General features: G+C 43.5%; 2 protein-coding genes across 7 annotated transcripts in view; one reads left to right on the top strand and one right to left on the bottom strand.

The window, feature by feature from the left end:
* ZNF277 (zinc finger protein 277) overlaps positions 1–13,718 on the bottom strand; it is a 38,758-nt gene extending 25,040 nt beyond the window's left edge. Inside the window, exon 1 of one of the 2 annotated variants that reach the window (XM_081878050.1) lies at positions 13,519–13,718. In XM_081878050.1, coding sequence (XP_081734176.1) covers positions 13,519–13,561 — 43 coding nt within the window. In that variant the 5' untranslated portion in view covers positions 13,562–13,718. Of the gene's footprint in view, positions 1–498; positions 583–13,518 lie in introns of those variants that run through there. The other variant, XM_081878051.1, reaches the window with a different exon arrangement.
* A 171-nt stretch (positions 13,719–13,889) lies between these two features.
* DOCK4 (dedicator of cytokinesis 4) overlaps positions 13,890–21,597 on the top strand; it is a 270,878-nt gene continuing 263,170 nt past the window's right edge. For all 5 annotated transcript variants that reach the window (XM_081877774.1, XM_081877772.1, XM_081877773.1 and 2 more), the window contains exon 1: positions 13,890–14,163. In XM_081877774.1, coding sequence (XP_081733900.1) covers positions 14,127–14,163 — 37 coding nt within the window. In that variant the 5' untranslated portion in view covers positions 13,890–14,126. The remainder of the gene's footprint in view (positions 14,164–21,597) is intronic.

The raw sequence follows: 21,597 nt of genomic DNA, 5'->3' as shown, positions 1-21,597 counted from the left end.
GGGCTCACAGAGGCTAAGAGACCCTCGGATGCGGAGGAAGGAACCAGCAGGGGGAGAGGGAGAGTTCCTGCAGAAACTCAATCGGAGGGATGGCTCCCAGATGCTTCCAGTGAGAACAGCGCGGAAGGCTCAGGACCTCCGCTGGGGACGCCTACTCCGCGCAGGAAACTGTCACGCCGAGAATCCCGAAGGAGAGTTTCCGTCAAAGAACTCTTATGTTGGCGCAAATTCCGGAAACGCCCACTGACGGATTCTGCCAGTGATTGAGGTAGCCATGCACCCATGGCTCCGCGGACTGGGAGAGTTTAGAAACTGATTGCATGAGTTTAGAGCTCAACAATTTACGCACAAGCAGCCCCCTTAACCCATAACAGGTCCCTATTTACCTTTCACTCTGGAATGAGGCCTCCAACAAATTATTCCCCCCTGCCACCCTGGAATGCAGCCCTCAACGGAAAAAGGGTCACATACTCCAGTGTTACAAGGAAATGTGCATACCTGTAGATAAGGATAGAATAGGCTGCTTCTTCCTGACAAAATGTGGAAGGTACACTTCCTACATACTTGTCTCACTAGCATAACCTATGAACAGCTGTCTGGAAGAAGGAAAGTTACCTGCAGTTCAAGCCTAACCATGTTCACTTAGAAACAAGTACTGCTGAATTTAATAGAACTTACTCCCAGGTAAGTGGAGTTAGGATTAGCTGATGATAAAATTGACAAGAGCATTGTTGAAGAACTCTCTTTAGTCTCAACGAGGCAAGAGACACTATACCTGCAATCATCGACGATACTGGAATTTATAGACTGAGTGTCTGCATGATCACATTTGTGGCACAAGTCTTTAAGAGCAGGGCATATAGATATGGACATTGATGGGTCTGTCAGCTCATTGTGTAGAAATACAACTGTACCCAAACAAAATAAGAACATCTGCTAGAATGTTAAGTGTCTTTCTAATTAAATTCAGCAGTTGAATGAATCAATTCATTAGCAACAAGCCTGGTTTATTATCTCATTAATACAGCTGGCTAATATGAGGAGATTAGTTGAAAAACTTGACAACAATCCCAAAACAAGAAGGGATGCAGCAACAACAAAAACATACAGCCAAGAAAACAAGGTAGAACAATGAGATGGGGTTTTCAAACAAAATAAAAATCCTAAAATAATACTTAAAAAGAAAATAGAACAGTATGCCTGCTACATAAAGTTTTAACTAGAGAGGAGTTACATAATATTTATCTTGTGATCTCTGCTGCTTAGAATACTATGCACTAGATATAAAATTGCATGAGATGCAGCCACAAGCCTTAAACAAGATATGTAATATTAGCAATTCAGTCTAGGGGCTGGTGAGATCTATCATTATATTCTGAGATATCACCCTAAGAAGTTGCAGGACAATGCTTTTAGGCACAACTTTGAATTAGGGTTGCCATCATGAAGTCAGAGTACCTTGTAAATCATTTTCTCTAGTCCAAAGGCTTCATACAACATGAAAAAGAACAGGTACAATTTCAGCACTTCTAAGCTACCATATAACTGTGCCTGTTTATTGTATTCTTGCAATATAGTGGGCATTACTGGACAGGTTGGGACCAATTAATTTGTGCTAAGGTAGCATGAAATGTCTAAACAGCCATCTGGTGGTCTACATATTGGGATAAAGCACAGAAAACCAATATGTGATGCGGCTGCCCCTGCCATGGCTCTGGGTCCATCTGAACTCTGCATTTTGGACGCATCTAAGTAACACTATGCACTGAGTCCAATACAAGGATGTTCGATAGTCTTTACCCACTGAAAGTGAAGGAGGACAATTTATGTATTTCAGACTTACACATTATATTCTACAAGCATTGACATCTGACATTATGAACAGCTCCACCTAATGTGGGCACAGCTCTTAAAAGCAAGATAGAGAAGATCCTAATTCAAACTGTTCAGCACCTGGGCAATAGGGCTAGGACCCCCAAAAAAATTCACATTTTTTTTGCAATGTCATGAACTTGGATTTCCTAAGTATGAAAAAAGTCTCCTATATCTAAGCTGAGTGAATTTTTAAAAGACCAGCATAATAGATACAACCAGCTTTCTGACTAAAAGATGAGCAAAAGCTTATCAGCTGAGTAAAATTCATGAACGTTTTGTGAAATGCTTTAGATCTTCCTAATAAACTGAATTAGCATTTTGTTCAAGTTCATGGGAGTCATTTGTCTGTTACTTCACTCATTAACATGCTATTACTGCTACATGGGAATTAGCCAGAGCAGCCATGTGCTCCAAGACAGCACATCTCACAGATCAATCAGCCTCAGTATTCAGCACTGATCTACTGAATGCAAATTTAATACTTCAAAAAGGCAACTCCGTCCTGCAGCTAAACTGGGTCAATTTTACATGAGCCGTGTATCGATCTTCTCAGACATTCGCTGCTACCCAAATACAAGGCTTCACTGCATAAATGCATCCAACAGTGTAGGTTTCAGAAGAGCAGAAAGTTACCAAAATCTTGTAATCCAAGTTTACTTCAAACAGGTACTGCAGGAATCCAAGCCTGACGGAAATGCAACTGTATTTAACTGCAACATTGAACAGTTTTGTTCAGCGTGGAAGTTTTTAGATGCTGCAGTTTCATTAGCATTAACAAGTGTTGCTATGGGTACCAGAGTGGAGGCGTCGGAATATAAGTGAATGGAAGAAATAGGAAACAGATGAACAAAAATCTTCAACAGTTGGAGGAAAACAGCCCAAATTAGGCCGGCTTTTAAAAAGAAGACATCTTTCCTTCTCCTATTAGTTAGTGAGTCCATGTCACGATATAGGTCCTTTCTAAAAGAACAATGGAGTAATATACCACTCCATATAAGATATACTTGCACACATGTAGATCATTCTGGTAGATCTTGAAAACAAGAACATTTTTTTTTAAAAAAGAATAACTTTCCCAGCAATGGTGCACAGAATGCTATATTTGTTTTAGAAATGTTATCTGTTTTAATCTGTGTTTTAATGATGATGGTTCTATGTATAATTGTTTTCTAATTGATTTTTAGTTGTATTTTATCTTTAGTCTTATTTGTATACTGCTGGGAGAACTCTGTGATTAAGCAATTTATAAATCATTTAAAATAAATATGAACGTCATGGGGATAGCATATTATTCCCCGTGCGAACACCCAAAATTCATTGCCCTGCAGAAAAATATTGTCTGTCTCACTACAGGGAAAATGGACTAGTCCTGTTTTGTCATTAATATCTTCTTCAGCTACATCCTGTTATTAGAAATCTTTCAGTACATGGACTGCAGATGGATTAGAGAGAGTTGTGTCTCAGTTCGCTGGAGGCAGCAGGTTCAGAAATATATCAAGAGTTGTCACAGAGAAAAGAGAAAATACCAACAGCCACTGGATAAAAGTGGTTTCAAGACCCTGTCCCATGTCATGGTGTCTGAGTTTCCCCTCAACAAGGCACTGTCTCAGCTTTAGAACACCAGATGTGAAACGCAAAGAGCTAACAAAATAAAAACCAGAGCATACTTTCTAATATAACTGAAAAATACAGTTGTACCTTGAATCCCAAACACCGGAAGTGAGTGTTCCAGTTTGCAAACGTTATTTGGAACCCGAATGTCTGACGGGGCTTCTGATTGGCTGCAGAGCTTCCTGGAGCCAATCGGAAGCTACCCCTTGGTTTCTGAATGTTTTGGAAGTCGAATCCGGAACGGATTCCGTTCGACTTCCGAGGTACCAGTGTGCTGAGGTACAACACATTCCTCCCACGTACCGTACTTTCGTCCCATAGGACGCTCCGTCCCATAGGACGCACCTAGTTTTTTTGGGGGGAAATAAAGGAAAAATGTTTTCCTTTATTTCTCCCCCAAAACCAGGTCAGGGAACAGCGGGATGGCGGCACTGCGCCTCCCCGCTGTCCCCCGAGCTTGTGGGGCTGGCCGATGTCTGCCCAGCGCAAGGGGCGCTCTGCTTCAGGGCACGCCGCGCGGCACCCTGAAGCAGAGCGCCCCTCGCACTGGGCTCCCCACGCTGCGGATGTCTGCCCCCTGCGCGGGGCCCTCTACTTCAGGGCGTGCCGGGAAGCAGGCTGCTATCTCGCTCTCCAGGCTTCAGGAAGACATCCACAGCCTAGGCAGCCCTGCGGGAACTCCCGCAGGGCTGCCTAGGTTGTGGAATGTCTTCCCGAAGCACCGGGTGCTCTGCTTTCGGGGCGCCCGGCGCTCCGGGAAGCAGACTGCTATCCGCAGCCTAGACAGCCCTGCGGGAACTCCCGCAGGGCTGCCTAGGCTGTGGATGTCTTCCTGAAGCCTGGAGAGCGAGAGGGGTCGGTGCGCACCGACCCCTCTCACTCTCCAAGCTTCAGCGAAAGCCTGCATTCGCCCCATAGGACGCACCCAGATTTCCCCTTCATTTTTGGAGGGGAAAAAGTGCGTCCTATGGGGCGAAAAATACGGTATATTCCAGGGTTGTTGTTTTGAATTATAAAAGGAAAATGCCTACTTCCGATTCCAATGTATGCACCTCAAGCCATGGGTTGTGAATGTTTTGAAATAAAGGAATACAGCAACTGCCTTATACAACAGGAAGCTAGTTTAGTATTGTCCACATTGCCTCCAGGGATTTAGCCAGGGTCTCTCCCAGCCCTACCTGCCAACGATTAAAGGCGAGTCCTTGGGCATGTGGTGCATGTGTTCTACTGCTGAGCTACAGTGTTGTGAATTACCAGTCCAGATCAAAACTGTCACAAACTGTTTGTTTAAAAGGCGGTGCCTGCTCCAAAAAATGGCAAGGCTGGGCCTTCGCGGATCAGCAGAGGGTGCATCATCTTGACAACGATATTATTTTTGCTTTCAAGAGGATCGGATGCAGGCCAGGATAATCACTTTGCATATTCTACTTCTTCCAGGTTAGGAGGGCCACTGAGGGTCCTCTGCTCAAGAGTTCCCATCAGTAGCAAGACACCAGAATTTATAAGAGGGAAATCTTGTTTTTCCGATACTAAGTGGGTGGATACCACCAAAAAGCATCCTATATTCATGTATTCAGACACTGATTAAGCTGCTACTGAACCACTAGCTCAAGGAAACATCTGTAGCTCCATCTCCCCCCACCCCTTTTCCCTTGTTCAGTTGATAAAAAAGGGGTGAGACCTGGTTAGAAAATGCTCTTATTTATGGCTTCCAAATCAAAAACTATTTTTCCCCTGGGTAATGGCCAATTCTGGGACAAAAGCTCCTTACAACTCTTTCTAAGTATTCCTTTTTCTAGTTCCGCAAGCTCCCAAGTTATTAGCATCTTACATTTCTTCCTTTCTGGTCACAAAACCATGGTGCCAAACACAGAAAACAAACAGCACAAACCTAGTACCTAAGCTGATTAACTCTGAAAATCACACTATTTTAGTTACAACAACCATCTTTTCATTTTTCAATTCTCCAAAGCAAAGGGAACAGGGCATAACTATGTCTTTTAAAAAATGCAGAAAAACAACAGGGTTAGTATAATATTAATACCACCACTAACCCAACAGGAGCTACAACAGTCTCTAGCTCTGCCCATCATTCTCTGCCTGTGCCTACTACCAATATGAAGACCCAGGTAATGCAGGCATCAGCAAGAACAACAGGTTGCTCACCCCTGCTTTAAATGGTCCAGTGTTACGGCAGTACTAGCATCTGTGTCATTTCAATGATCAGCAGTGATTGCAGAGCCAAGCAACGGTTGGTTGAGAAAATGCTACATCTGCATTAATAGAGGAGGGTGTTATATGAGACCACTTGAGGGTGTCACACACACATATGGATATACATCCCATTATATTATTTACCACATAGGTCTCCTTGAAAACCTTACTTTCTGATTTAGGTTCTCTCCGGAGGATAGAGATGGTGCACCAACTTTGTTTCTCAAAGCAAACGTTAAAACACAGAATAAGGCAGTGCGGTCTTTCTGCACGAGTGGCTCAGTCATCAATTGAAGCAGCATAGATCCTGTTTAATTCTGTGTCACTGAAGCTTTGAATAAAGCCGACTATTTTATTGGCATGCTATTATGCTTCCTTCATTCCAATCTTGAGTGCCTTTGTTTCATAGTGGCAATTCTAGCAACTTGGCCCTTTAGTTCAAATGCTCACAACAGTAGTTTCTACTTCATTAGGAAACAAGATTGGTAGCGGCTTCAAGTCTTGCATCTCATTCTCAAACTCAGCTCTTTTGGCAAGCTTCAGTAAAATTTTAGAAGCACAAAAGTTTTTCCCCCTCTTCTAACGAGAATATCTATATGCAACGTGTTCCAGGAGATTTTAAAAATGAACATATCACATATTATCTGAATGAAGCCAGTAAACCTGGGATATCTGTTTCAAATAAATAAATTCAATATCTGGCTTTGAACCCATTTCCATTTAAGTTTCACATGTATTTTTGTATATCACACCCTCTTTATACAGTGCACAACAGACAGAAGAACTAATAGTTTGCCACAGGTCAACCCAGAAATTTGCCACCTTTGGGACACAAGGGTATATTTGGAAATCTAAGAAATCTCCTTGGGTGAGCATGACAAAACACCCACTTCACCAAATAAAAAATTATGCTGCACACAGATTCCTTCCCACTCTCAGACAAACAAACCTAGAACACCTCACCCAAAAAACATAGGGAGGCAAACCCCTTGCAAAAAAAAAGAAAGAAGAAAAAGAAAGGAAAAAGCCCAACTCTTACTTCCTTCTCCACACTGGGCACCCCAGGATTAAACCAAGGCAATCACTGTTAACTCTATAAATTTTCAAACCCCGATATTATCAGTTCCATGGAGCAGCATCAAAGGAAAAAATCCCTTCCTAGAGTACGTATGTCAGTTCAGGCTGCTGCTAGGAGTTTGTATGTTTTAATGCTGCAGTGCTTTGGTGTGGCAGTAGGAAATTCTGCCTTTCCACCTACCTCTATATGGCCCCCAATCAATTCACCCATACTCCAGCCTTGTGATGTGTGTGTGTGTGTGAGATGCTCACTTTTATTTTTAAAGAATAGCCAAGGGGCTTTATTTTATGTTCTATCTCAGGGCTGTGGTGCTTATCAACAAGATCAGAGATAAAAGATCTCTCTGGATACCCTTTAGAAAGGATCTCTGAAGAGCAGGCAGAGTAGTTTTATCTCCTGATCCAGAGATGTCCCAGAAGATGTATAAAAACCTTTGAATCAGTTTATAAAATGGGTTTTAGGTTAGCAGTCTCCCAAAAGTGATTTGTTCTGCGGTGCAGACCACCAGCAGATCTCATCTATACCCCATTTCCTGGCCTTTCCCCAGATAGCCAATGCATTCACAATCCGCAAATGCTTAAATACAGCCAATTTGGCTGGTTATAGAGCTAAATCTATTTTTCTACTACAAATCTGCCTGGTAAAAAGGGAGTGGGTGAGAGGAAAGAGGCATACCTTTGCTTTAAACATTAAAGTTTAATTCATTGCTATTCTAATAAAAAAACAACAACTCCTCAAGGCAATCACGAAACAATAATAATAATAAAAATGTTGTATGAGAGTCGTTCAGGAATTCCCCATAAGCTCCTTGAATGTCACATGTGTTTAGACAAGCCACCCTTCAGTGCTAGCACTCCCAGTGCGGCTTACGGTAATATTAAAGCAATCAAAATAGAAACAATAATACCAACACTACAATACGAGAGAAAAGCAGTAAAAAAAACAAACCAACCAACCAGCAGCTAAATTAAAAACCAGCACAAGCCATATTTAAGGGCCAAACCAGATGAGACTCCATCCATGCAATTAGCATTTGTGTAAATGACTTTCTAAAAGGCAAACAGCGGCTCCTGCTCCAGATTGGGACCATAGTTTGTGGGGTGATGTACATGCATGTGCAAATAGCTCTCTCTCTCTCTCACTCACACTCACACACACACACACACACACACACACACACACAAGTATCTTGCTCCAGATTTGACCTCCCATGCCTGTTATCTACATTGGGGGGAAAGCAGGGGCAATCTGGATCAGAAATGCAGCAAAAGCCCCTGAGCCTCACGCACAGCAGTCTGGCTCAGGGCTTCCCTGCACCTATTTACTTTTTTTAAAAAAAGGTTCCAATTCCACAGATATCATCTTGTTTACTACTGCCCTTAAAGAGCCTGGGTTGTCTCCCGGGTGCTGAAAAACACGAGATTTTCAGGCAAGCCTTCCAGGAGAGCATTCCAGAAACAGGGCACAACAGCTGAAATGCTGCTTTGTCTAGTGTCACTCAAGTACCCTTCAAAGGCGCTAGAAAAGACCCTCTGAAGATGACCTCCGTGTGCAGGAAGGTTCATGTATTGCAGGAGAAGCACCAGCCAAGGACCAAGCCGTATAAGGCTTTAAAGGAGCAGTGGGGCATCTTCCACAGCTTGAGGGCTACATTCCTGAATAAGATGAATTCATAAAATCATGAGAGTTGTAAGGAGCTACAAGGATCATCTCGTCCAACTCTCTGCAATGCAGGAATATTTCACCCAACGTGTGGCTGGAATCCATTACCCTGAGATTAAAAGTCTCGTGCTCTACCAACTGAGCTCTCTCTCCCTTCTGAGCAACATTTTGCCAGAGCTGGAGTCAGACGTAGGTCAGCAGCAAAACAATAAATCAACGGAGGGCAGTGAAGTTAATTATTTAGTCAAGGGAACAAACCACTACTCTGGCCTAGTGGTCTCATCAACTCTTTCTGGGAGGTCTTGTCCCAATGAAGCAGCTGCGAGGACTGAAGGTCCCTGCCTTCCCAGAGCTCACTAGGACTCCTCTTCAGAGTCTTTCTCAAGGAGCCTCAGGCTGTATCGGCGCACAATCGTTTCATTTCTCTGTGTGTTCTAGGAGACCAGGGGGGAGGCAAGCTGGTCGCAGAAGGGGGAGACTCCCCGGCTTCTGCCTCGGAGTCTGAACTGTGCTCTGCCGCAGCCTCTTCCTTTTCACTAAACAACTGTCGCCGCTTTTGCCTCTGACACCTCCATCTCCCAGTCTGCTCCTTCTCCCTGTGACCACTCAACCCACCACCAACTGGCTGCCTCTGAGCTTTCTCCCCCTGGGGGTTCCCTGGCTGGTGCCTTCCACCAGTGCTCTGCACCCATCCGGTCCATGACATCTTCTGAGGGCTACATGCCAGGACTGACAGAACCAGCAACAGAAGTGGACAGAGCAGTGGTTGCAAGTTTTACCTTTGCATGTTTCGGTACCTACTCACATATACACCTCTAATCTCCACCCAGGCAGGCAAAAAACATTATCCGAGTTCAGCGACACATTCCAATCAGGTAAAAACATGGTGGGTGTGGAGCAAGCAAATGATATGGAGCAGGGAGTGAATATGGCCCAGGGAGAGTCCAGCAGGGACAGACAGAGAGGCCTCAAATGCTGCATTCGTTCCCCCGGCCTGAGGTTCCCTGCCCCTGCTTTGAAGATAGGCATGAGCCCTTTGAATTTTACTCTGGAAGGGATCCTCAGTCAGCGAAGCCATTTTCGACCCAACAACATACACTTCCCTAAAGTTACCCCTACTCAAATAATAAAGTTTAATTGTTATGTTAAACATAAGAAGAAAAGTGGCAGCATTTCAGAATGCTGAAATATACTACACTATATACCATTCCTATACTAAAATTGTAATCCTATAATCTTAACCGAGGAAAAGCATAGGCATGCATAGTCTTGTGTTATTTGATGCTAAAGAACACAAGGGTTTTTTTACACTCCGCCAAGAATCAATATATGAAGCAGACTGCTCGACTTCCCTAGAAAGGACATTCTGTGCTTGTGGTGCCACCACCTACGAGGCCCCAAATCACATATTGTGGAATGGGATTTATCGAAAAGAAGGGAAAAAATACCACTATATGAAATGGTATGTGGTGGGGCAGGGGTTCTCAGGTAATAAGTGGGTATGATCGTTACCTCCAGACTATATTCCTGTTATATCTGGAGCTATGTATCTTGGTGGAGCATGCACACTTTTAATACTACTTCCCTGTAGCAGGGCTTACTTTTTAAAAAATAAAATAAAATGCCACTCCTAACAAGGGTGATTTCTTATTATTTGGTAGTTACTCCACAATTCTAGATAATTGTAAGAAAAGCAGGAGCAGGAACAAATGCTAATAATTCATGGGTGTTGTTGTTGTGCGAGTTAAATATAATGGACATAAAACCCAAGTAGAGATGTCTGAAACCTATGCATAAGATATATAGGAAAGGACTGGGTGCGGGAAGCTTGTTTTCCTCCCCATTTGTTGGATACTAGACGCTCTTGCTTAAAACCATCCATAACACTTAGTACAGTTATCACATAATAACTTTAAAAGGTTTTACTTGTATGATAAAGATTTATTCGTATGATTTTAATTCAGTATAATTAACATCTACTATTTTAAGAAACCCAATTTTGGTAGTGATAATAACTGGAGCTTGGAATTTAATTAGAAAAGCTATTTCAGACATAATCACTTCTGCTTGTAATCATTACCCTTCTAACGGAAGTGCACTAAAAGAATGTGCCTAAAACACCTGCTAAGGTTTTTCAGTAGGGAAGACATTGTTTTTACTCCTAAAGACAATTTTGAAAAGTCACAAGCCCGGAAACATCCTAAATTGCAATGTTAGCTGGAAGCACAGCCAAGACCAGATATTCCTAAGGGTCCTTTACGGCAGAGGAACAAGAAGGCTTTGGAATCTGAGAGCTTTCCATGAGTTTACTCAGGCCTTAACACAGCTGAGAATACTGCTGAATAATGAAATGGATCAACACCTGGGCACCTCTCTTCTTTTGCCAACCTGGCTTTTCCAGTTGTTTTGTACAACAACTCCCATCAGTCCCAGTCAGTATGTGCTTGACATACATTACTTCTTCTCTTCACAACAAACCTATGATGGTGAGATGCAAGATGTGTGTAAGGAGATGGAGAGTGTGAAAGAGAATGGTAGCTTGCCTGAAGCCACTTAGTGAGTTCATGGCTGAGACAAGGTTTGAACTGATGACTTCCTGGCTCACAGGACACATTCGTCACCACTAAATCAGCTCTAAGATAAGTTAGGGTTAGAATGCCAAAAGCCACTCAGTGAACTTAATAGAAGAATGGGGATTTGAATCCAGATTTTTTCTGATCCAAGGCATGTCACCATCCATTTAGTTATCACACTGACTCCTTAAACATCAGATGACTTTCCACTGGCATAACCTTATTGGTGATGGTTTTCCTATAAGGTGCTTGTACACAAAGGCCTGAACTTGAATCTAGGACACCTTAAGGACTGCCTGAGCCCTTATAAGCCCAGCTTTACCACCAATAGTGTCCAGAGGAACGCTGTTAGTTGTCCATTGCATTTCAGATAGCTTCAGCTAGAACATAGGCATTCATTGTTGGTCTCATGCTGTGGAATGCTCTTTCAGCAGATCCTTACTACTAACTTTCAGGTCTCTCTTGAAGACCTTTTATACTGGTAGGTCTATTCAGTTTAGCTTTTTCCAAAGGAGACAGTAGTGGTAGTTATTTTGTATAATTCTCTTGATATCTCATATTTTACCTGCATATATTATTGTACACTGCCTTGACATTTTATGAGGGAGTAGTTTTATAAATATTTTTATAAACAGATAACATAAATATGCCATAAATTAGAAGTCCCCCCCCCCAAAATAGAGTGGCATAGAAATAATTCAAACAAACCCTTTTTTGTGTTCACCTGTGACAGAACTGAGCTGCTGTAACATAGTGAGTGCTGTTATGCACCACTATTATGTAAATATTCACAAGCAGCTTGTTTTCTTCTGCTTCCCTACCACACTGCCAGATTGATTACAATCAGACACAGGAGCAGGATTCCCCAGAAGCACAGTGGGAAAGGGAAGCAAGATCTAGAGATTACTAGGAGAACAACAAGTGCCCTGAAAAGAAGAGAGATGGAACACAAAAAGGCAAAAACTGCTCCTTAAGGGATGAAAATCAAAGCACACTGCAATGTTGCACCTCAAGGATCTGTGGGCATACTGAAGTCTTGCAGTTTGTTCCAGTTCTTTCCTTATGCTGACTTTCATTACTGAATGGGATTTCATCTTCCTGAGGCTTCAGAGCTAGTGGCATGGCCTTTTATAAAAATCTGCAGGAAAGTGCGACAGGAGTAACTGTATAAGCACTTGGTAGACCAACTGGCCATATCAGGGATGCATACTTATGATTCAGTAACACCAAATTTTGTCATCTAGGACGCCTTTTACCCATTCTCTTGTACTTCAAGAATCTGAAACATGTGCAAGCTAAACCAATTTCTGACAAAGCTGGCGTTGTATTCGATAAACACATGCCATATGTTTGTAGAAAATACTTGCTCATCCTGGATCTGTTTCCAGCCATTTCCCTCCCAGTCATCTCTTTTCTTCAACTCATGCACATACGGTTCCAACATTACATCTTCATTGGTGTTTAGAAAGAAACCGGCAAAAACAGGCATGTGCCTTTCAAGGATGGAATGCAACTGCAAGCTAATACATGGCAAAAAGAAATAACATTCATCCCCTTTCTGTTGCAACAGCTTGGGCATAGCGTCCCAAAATACACCTGACAGTACAAGTTTATTCAGAAGGAAGACTGATGGCTTTCAACAGGATTTTCTCCCAAGCATTCAGGAAACTGCAGCTTGACAACACAGTCCTTTGTGAACTGACTCCCAAACACTTCGCACTCTGATTGGTGGGGCTTACTCAAAGTGCGTGCACAGAGTAACAGCCTGAATCCTTCAGACACCGTGCAGAGACTAGCCACAGATCTGATTTACCTGCACTTGTAGGGTTCAGAAATATATTTGGGTGAAAAGCTATATAGAAAGAGCCCGCTCTCTGTGATGATCAAGCTGGCCAACAGCTCCACGCTGGGCAAAATATTCCTGCATTGGAGGGGGCTGGACTAGATAACTCTCGTGGTCCCTTCCAACTGATTCATGTATCTGTAAACATTTTAGAAAATTTAAGGAGGACATATTTATTTGGCTTTGTATTATTCAGTTTTACTCCTTAAGGGTGCACCTAGTTTCCTGGAAGTAAACCAGCTGAACTCTCATGAGCTTAAATTTGAGGACCCACAGAGGAACACTGCCCTATAAAGTAGTAACGCCATCGTACTTCTCTCAAGACACGTGAAAGTATTTGCATGATGGTTTGCACACCAGGTGACGATGCCTACACGTGCTGCAGACCCTTGCAACAAGTAGGCAAGGAAACGCGGTCATTTCCCTTTCCTTGCCACGGCCTGTCAACTTTGCCACGCACCTAACTATATAAAGGGGCTGGCTCAGTCGGTACAGCACGAGACTCTTAATCTCAGGGTCGTGGGTTCGAGTCCTGCCTCGCAGGGGGTTAGACTCCCTTCCCACTCTACGATTCTAATGATACCACGGAAGAGGCTCAAGTGTCACGTCGGCACACAGCGCATGAAGCAGCCACCGGCTGTAACGTGGTCTCCGGAACTCACCGCTCTTCCTCGCCCGCTCCGCCGAGCCTTGGGGAGTTGCCATGGCCACGTTCTGCAGCCGAGAGGATATCGCGCGGCGAGGCTACGCAGGCACGCGGGGGATTCCACCGGGCTGGGCCAATGGGAGAGGACGAGACGCCCCTTCTCACCGCCCCTCGTCGTCGGCGACGCAAGGGATGTCGGGAGCGCCGGGCTCCGCCTTTTGTTTCGGCCGCGGGCTCTGCCCGAGAACACACGGCGCGGAACGGGAGGCGTGGCTTTCCGGAAAGACTACACTTCCCATCATGCAATTGAAAATTCATGAAGGGGGGGCGTTGAGAAAGAGGCGAAGGCGGGGCAAGGGGGCGGGGCTGGCGGCGGGCTGTCCCAGAGCGCGAGCTGGGCTCCGTCAATCAGAACAATGACTTCTCCGCGGTCGCCTGAGGAGCGGAGCTGAGGCGCGCACAAGCGAGCGGGAGCGCTGGCCGCCGGGCAAAGGGGGCTCGCCGCTTGGCGGTCGCTGCTGCTGCTGCTGCTGCTGCTCTGAGGCGGAGGGGAGCCGCGGCTGCTGCTGCTCCTGTTATTGTTTGGCCAAGAGGGACCGAGAGCCGCCTTGCACTCTTTGGAGCATGTGGATTCCCACCGAGCACGAGAAATACGGAGTGGGTGAGTGAGGAGAGCTCCCCTCCAGAGCCCTCCTTTGGCGCCCTTCGGCTTGTCCTCGCTTTGCCCTGCCCGGGTCTGGCTTGCTGCTCCGAAGGGGGCGAGTCGGGAGAGGAGAAGGCAGGCGAGGCACCCATCCTTCGCACCCACCCACCCACCCACCGCGCACCCCTTTGCTCCCTCCAACCTTGATCTTGGCAATTCGTGCATCGGTCTGTTTACTTTCCAGTCGGATGCTGCTGTTTGGTGCGAGCGAAAAACCCATCATTGCATGAGATCCATTCTCTTCCCGTTCCTCATCCTTCAACATATCACACACACACACCACACAGAAAAAGAGTCTTTTTGTAGTTTTGAAAATGTGGAGCAAAGGGGGCGGGGAAGGATTGGATATCTATCTTATTATTAAAATAATAATAATTGGCGACCATTGCTCGTAAGAAGAGTAAGTGGCTTTTTTAAAGAGTCTGCATGCAACGCGATATCCAAACAATGTATCCAATTAAGCAAGCAACATCGTTAAAAAAAGGGGGGGGCTGTTCCTCAGTCCTCTTGGCGTCCTGGATAAAAAAGAAAAGCAGACTAAGCAAGCTCTCGATTGTGCGAAAATGTGTATTTTGGCATAGGATTTAAAGACAGGCTAAAAACTGCTGCCATCTTTCGTGTAGATTGCGAGAGGCACCAGTGCGCGGCTGAATGTGATGTGGGGTGTGTGTGTGTGTGTGTGTGTGTGTGTGTGTGTTGGGGTTGGCCGAGGAGTGTTTTTGTTTTAATCTGGATAGTAACCTACTTCCAGTAGTGGTGTTTTTGTTCTCGGCTTTAATGGAGTACAAAAGTGTTTGGATTGCCCAAGGAAACAGACAGGGTGGTGTATTGTCAGTTAGGGAACTTGCGATCCTGTTGGAGGAGGAAAGCTGCTTCCATCCTCTCTTACAAAAGGTGAACAACAAAGGACGTTAGATGTTGACTGATGAATGTGGAATTTCGCATCTTTCCCTTCACCCCGCCTCCCAACAGCGGCATGTAGGTTTTCTTCTGATTTTCCTCTCTCCTTATACACACACACACACACACACACACACACACCCTTGCCTCAACTGACTATTTAAAGCTCGCATTTTCTCTCTCCTTCGTCACTTACGCCAGATTCTTCTGATACTACTTGGGGCTATTAATTTCAGCCAGACAGATAGCAAGCTTTCCGTTTTAAAGAAAACAAATGTTAAGCCTGCGATATTAATTATTTCTTACATTGTGCCTCATTTTAAATTTACTTTCTAAATGATGTGAACATCAAGGATATCTTCCCTGCTCTGGGTTTTGGATAGCAGTTGCCAATGGGCGATGGGGTTATTTTGCCCACCTCTCCTTTGGAGATGAGATTGCAGGGTCTCTTCAGCTGATAGACAAAGTGATGAAGAATTGCTTATTGTTTTGTTTCGTAGTTGCTGACTAGTTCACCCCAATAGCAGCTGCTTTGATTGGCTTTACAGGTGAAGGGCATGGCAAGAATGTTGCTTGCTCTGGTCTTGAGGTATGCCTGCATGCTGAATTGCAGGTGTAACGAAAAATCCAGCTGGAATGCAAAGACTTTCTGTATATGTGTGTGTGAGATCTCTCTGTGTTTAACCATGAGCATGGGAGCCAGGACGCATGCCATGTAACTGCTCCATTTGGAAATGATCCCAGATGCTGCTCTATGACCCAAATGTTAAATTATACAGATCATTGATGGGATTTATTTTCTTGACTTCTTTATGTACCCAGTCACAGCTGGGCTGCTGGATATTGATTAGTCCTCCCATTGATCTTTGCGGGGGAAATACACACACTGAGCTATGCACATGGATTGAAAAGTCACTTTGGTATTTCCTGGAATGGTATGTGGGATATTATTGGTCAAGTATTTCAAGCTATAACATTTGCTTGCATTTTTTTAACACTTTGAAAGGGTCCCCTCCCCAACAACTGAAACAGATTTTCCATACACGAAGAACAATCTGAATGCTACAATTTATTTCATGGGAAGGTATACACACACACGCGCGCAATCTGAATTGCCAACCTAGAGTTGCTGGACCATAACATTTTCCTTGAAAGATGTCTCTCCCCAGCGAACTTTGTATTGTGCTCTGGTTGTTTCCTCTCTGTTGAAGTGGAAAAGGTGTGACAGTGTCGCTAAGCTATTATTCTTGTGATCTCAGGGGAAATACAACATACCCTTTCCTGAAGAAAAAAACCAACCCTTTGAACATGCCCTTTCCTGATCTAAATATTTGGTTCTCTTTCTTGAATTGCTTTCAGCATATGCCACTGTGCTACATGGAGAATGCACCAGGCAATTGTCACTGGCTGAGTAGAGTACACGTGCTGGCTTATGAATGGCTTCAATGTTGAGTCAGTGATCGCTTTGGTGTATTGCCTGAACATTTGCCAGAAAGAGGCCTTAGGCACCTCTTCATTAGCGCAGTTAGTCACCAGACAGGCAACTGGCTTTTCTTTCATCACCTTAAAAATGAATTGCTGTTGAAGCAAACCCATAAGAATCCTGAGATGTGAAGAGGAGCAAGTGCAGGGAAATGATAAAACGTGTGCGATGGGAAGTACTGTTAACTCCCTTATTACATGCAAACCTAAGAGCTGTATTTTATTAATATGAAGGGTTCATGATTTTCAGTAGGCCTTTGCTGCCTGCTTGGTGTACAGCCCGATACTGTGCATATTTGCTCAGAAGTAATGTCCTCCTGAGTGCTGTGGGACTTCTTCCCAAATAGTAAGCATTAGACAGCAGCTTCCAGTATGGAGTTCCTCCCAGCCTTTCTCAACCTGTGGGTCCCCAGAGGATGTTGAACTACAACTCCCATCACCCCTAGCTAGCAAGGCCAGAGCTCAGGGATGATGGGAGTTGTAGTCCAACAACACCTGGGGACCCACAGGTTGAGAACATAAGAGTGCATATGGCAGCCATGCAGCCTGGCTTAAATACGTGTTTAAGTAACTCTTGCCTAGGATTACAGCCCTAATACTATATATATTCATACCAAAGCCCCAGTGTGTTCAGTGGGTCTTAATTCCCAAAAAGGACGTACAGTACTGGTATATAGATTCAGCCTTACATTGCAATCCTAAACTCATTCACTAGGGAGTAAATTCCTTTGAACACACTGGGACATACCTATGAGTAAACATATGATTCCTCTATTACTGTGTATGTAACTATGAGCCCCCCCCCCCTGCCCAAAATATGACCAATTTGTTTTCAGTCCAACTTTCTCCCAGGTAAATAAGAATTGTCGTTAAGTTTGCTATTCTCCGCACACTTACCTGCAAATGAGCAACATTGACCATAAACATGCGTTCAGTTTGGCTATTATTTTTCATCCTAACGATTTTATTACAATGATGTACTGAGCCTTTTTAAGGTTCCTGCAGCCCAGTTAGAGCTTACATCAAACACCATCATTTGAATTTTGCATGTCCAAGGGGGCTAATGCTATAGAGTTGTTGCACTTTAGAGTATGTATTGAGCTTAATCCCATCCCCCCATGATTCTGCTCAGTGTGTCTGATATGGAACTCAGCCCAGGCCATGAAAGATGTCCATAAAATTAATGTGGAAGCTGTAATTTTTTGTGAGATGTTTAATTCTCCTTTAGCTCATACCAATCTCAATTCATTTCTTGAATATATCAGCAAACTGAAAGTTGACATGAATTCCATTGGTAACTTGACTTCAGGAGAACCTGTTTAAAGTTCTCCTATTAATCTAATTTTAACGTGGCCAGTGAACATTTTGCAGAGTTATTTTGTAAGTCATGGCTTTTAACTGAAAGTCAGCTAGCCAATGGGCGAAACAAGTGTGGAATATGTTCTTCCTGAAATTAACAGTGGAGGCACCTGGTTGTATCTGGGGAAGAATTTGGAGCTGGCCAATGTGAAATCAGTGTCATTTTAATTTACTTTCCACATTGTTTGACTAGTTCAATGGGTTGCTCTTTTACCTGAGGTGAGGTAGCTAAAATAATGGCCTGGGGCCTCATTTAATAATTTTGGTTTTGATTTTAAGCACCATAGGCACAGACGGTGGGAAAAGCTGGATTTTGTTGTGGAAGCAGAAGGCGAAACCTTGGCTGGCTGGATATAGCTTATGAGCTGTTCAGCCTATGAGCTGTGCATGGCCTTCTCTTAGATTAGAGGCTTAAGTTGTTATCTATTAAAAGTGATGAGAGACTCATCTGTCTCTGCTTATTTTGCCAAATGGAAGTGATATCTCCCAAATTCCCTTGGACTTCAGCTGATCCAGAATTTTGCTTCATGTTTTAATGCACTGAAATTTAAATACAGCTGGTCATGTTACTTATTCAGTAGAGAAGTCCTAGTTATTGAAGAATCTCAAGAAAAGGTACCCATGGCCACAGGTCGGCTGGGTCACTTGTTTTGCCCATTACGGAACAGGAAAACTATGGGAAAGACAATTGCAAAGGAGAGAACCTTCCCATCATAGGATGTTTACACCTCATTCCTTTTCAAAACAGGCTTTTTTCCTGACCTGTCTGTTTACTCAGACCCTGTCTTTGAAAGTCCAAATTGAAAGACTCTTGGTTCATTTTTTGCTATTGTGCTGTTATTTTCTTGATTTTTGAAGTGTAGTGATAATTTTTGGTGCTCCCAAAACCTGACAGTTTCATGTTACTTCCTAGATGGCATTAAGCAAAGCAAAGTATGCAGTTTTACTTGCAAATACGTACAGTTAAAATCGTCTGACACCAACAAAAATATATAGATATGATGATATGGATAGAAGTTATTCCAATGGCGGGGGAAATTGTTCTGTATCAAACTCTCCTTTGGTTCATATTGTCCAGGTTCCCAACTGGGAACTCATGTAACATGTGTGTAAAGTATTTAAAGTTTTCAGTGAAACATCTGATGAGAGCGTAAAAAAAAGAGAGAAGTTATTCCAATGGAAGGAAGAAGGTTTATACATCTTATGGTGCTACTGCAATTCAGGCAAAAAGTACCATGCAAAAAGTGACTAACATCTTTTCTCTTTGTTGATGGTGAAATCATATACTGAAAATATGCAAAATAGTTTATAGGAAGGAAAGTGCACATGGAACCAAATTTGATATAAAATCTGATCTCCTCAAGAAATGGAGCAGTATTATACTAAGTAATGAAAAAATATGACCCTGACAATATGATAGCATAGCACATGTAACATGAACTGTTCAGTTTTATTACATTATGCAAATGAGTCTTAATATCTGATAAAACCTTTATGATTGGGGGAGGGGGAAGGCAGGCAGCCTTGCAATAAGGGCAGTCCTGTGCTTTCAAAACGAGTACTCAGGACTTAACAGAAGAGTTAAATTGCAGGGTTTTAACAGATTGTGTTACGCACAATGTATGTATTAAGGTGATCATTATTATGGTGAGCGGTTCTGTACCTACCCTCTGCTGCTGTTCATGGCTCAGGAGTGAAAGCACTGTCAGGGGCTCCCATTTTGCTTCTTCCATTTTTTGTAACAGTTATGCAGCCCAGAAGTCAGTTAATTACATCAAATTTGCTTTAGACTTGAAAGGTTGGCAGATCAAGTAGTATCCATTCCGTGTGTGAAGATTTATAAAACCATATAGAATAATCATTTCTTTTCACCAGAACATAGCTGGAGTCCTCAAATCTCAATGTTGAACAGAAACATACATAATTTAAGTTTTTAATTTAAGAGTCAGAAGTTGAAGCAATGCCCAAGGTAACACTTCAGCACTGAACATTTGCATGCAACATTTTTTTTTATTCAGAGAGTTGATGTCATGGACTGGCTGGATGCAGAGGAATGGTGGGAGGCACACCTGCTGGGAAATCCCCAAGGCAACCCCCAGAAGAAGAAGGCCAGAGCCAGAGGATTGGTGGTGGGATGACGATGAGTGGTCAGAGGGAGAAGAGGATGGGGGTGGGGTAGGTGTTGGAAGCTGAAGAGGTAACAGCATTAAGTGAGCAGGAAGAGGCTGTACAAGAGAGAAGTCCAGAATCTGAAGCTGAAACAAGAGAGGAGAGAGGCAGAGAGAAGGGTGGCTGGTGAAGAGGCATTGGTGTCTCCCCCTCCTGCTGAGACCAGTTCCCCTCCCCCCCCCCAGTCTCCCAGAACCAGAAGCGGTATGAAGAGGGTGGAGCAAGTACAGATGCATTAACAGAGTCTCAGATTGCTTGGGAAGGACTTGAGGGACGAGGAAAGCTGTGGGAAGGTGGGAACCTTCAGTTCTCACAGCTACCTCATTGGTGTAATGTCTACTAGGAAAAGTTGTTGTGCTCACTAGCCCTGGCCTCCTGAGCCATGTGTTTCTTTGAATAAAGAGTTAACTTCACTAACACTGTGAGTTATTGCTGACCTCCTTCTGGCACCTGACCCTGACCCTCACCATGTGGACTACTGCATTATCATTTTCTGTAAGGGGCCATCCATGTAGCTTATACACTAATCCTGAAAATATGCTTCTTTTTCATGTTGTCTTAACTAGCCATCTTATCACAAGAAGCAACTTATCTAGCATGTTTTCCTCCATAACGCTGGTTCATACATTCATGGGATAATACTTGGTGTCTCCCCACTTGGTGACTTGCAGATGAATGCATGAACACCTTCACGGAAAAGCTTGCTCCTTCTCTAGAGCTGATATTGTTAAGCAAGTCAGCAAGGGGACATAGCAAAGGGAAGGAAGGAATGGGTGACACAAGGGATATGTGGAGCTAATAAATGCATATGCATGCCACAAGTTATCTTATCAACCTTCTGTGAGATTTCACTGAGCCCAAACAGAAACAAAACTATCACCCAGAGAGAATATAGGCTTGTTCGCAGGTTACACTGAACACAGGTACAAGCTGTCTGTACACATCTAAAAGGTGTTTGTATGAAAGAGTGTATCTCTGTTTATTTTTACAGTTCAGCTCAGGTGGTGCCCTCTTGGTAGCTCCACCACCCTTGCTAGCAAGAGAGAGGGCTTCCAAAATGTGGCACTTACACCAGACATGTGTAATTCACCTTCAGGTCATTTGCTGAAGATTCACCACTTTACCATGCCCACTGACTGTTTAGATTTGTGTGATTTCACCTCTATAGTCTGATGTATATTCCTCAGTTAAATTGTTCTGTTGGATTTTAATATTGTATGCTTATATGGCTATAATCTGCCCTGGGACCATGTGGTAAAGGGCAGAGAAGGGAATCTCCTAAATAAATTGTTTCATACAGAGACGGTACACTTATTTAATATTACATATTAACTGTGTTGAGTGCACAGCTGAACTATTTGTGCACATATATACTCATTGGATTAAATCCCTTATAGGAAGAACCTATTCCCATGTACCATAGTAGCACGATGGCAAGGAGCTGAAATATTCTGCTCTGTCTGTGTGGCAGACAGTTTTAGT

Source organism: Podarcis erhardii (assembly GCF_964252035.2).
Source record: "Podarcis erhardii genome assembly, chromosome: 10".
Lineage (NCBI taxonomy): Eukaryota > Metazoa > Chordata > Lepidosauria > Squamata > Lacertidae > Podarcis > Podarcis erhardii.
The sequence above is the reverse complement of the archived record's forward strand: the minus strand, read 5'-3'. Positions and strand labels throughout refer to the sequence as shown.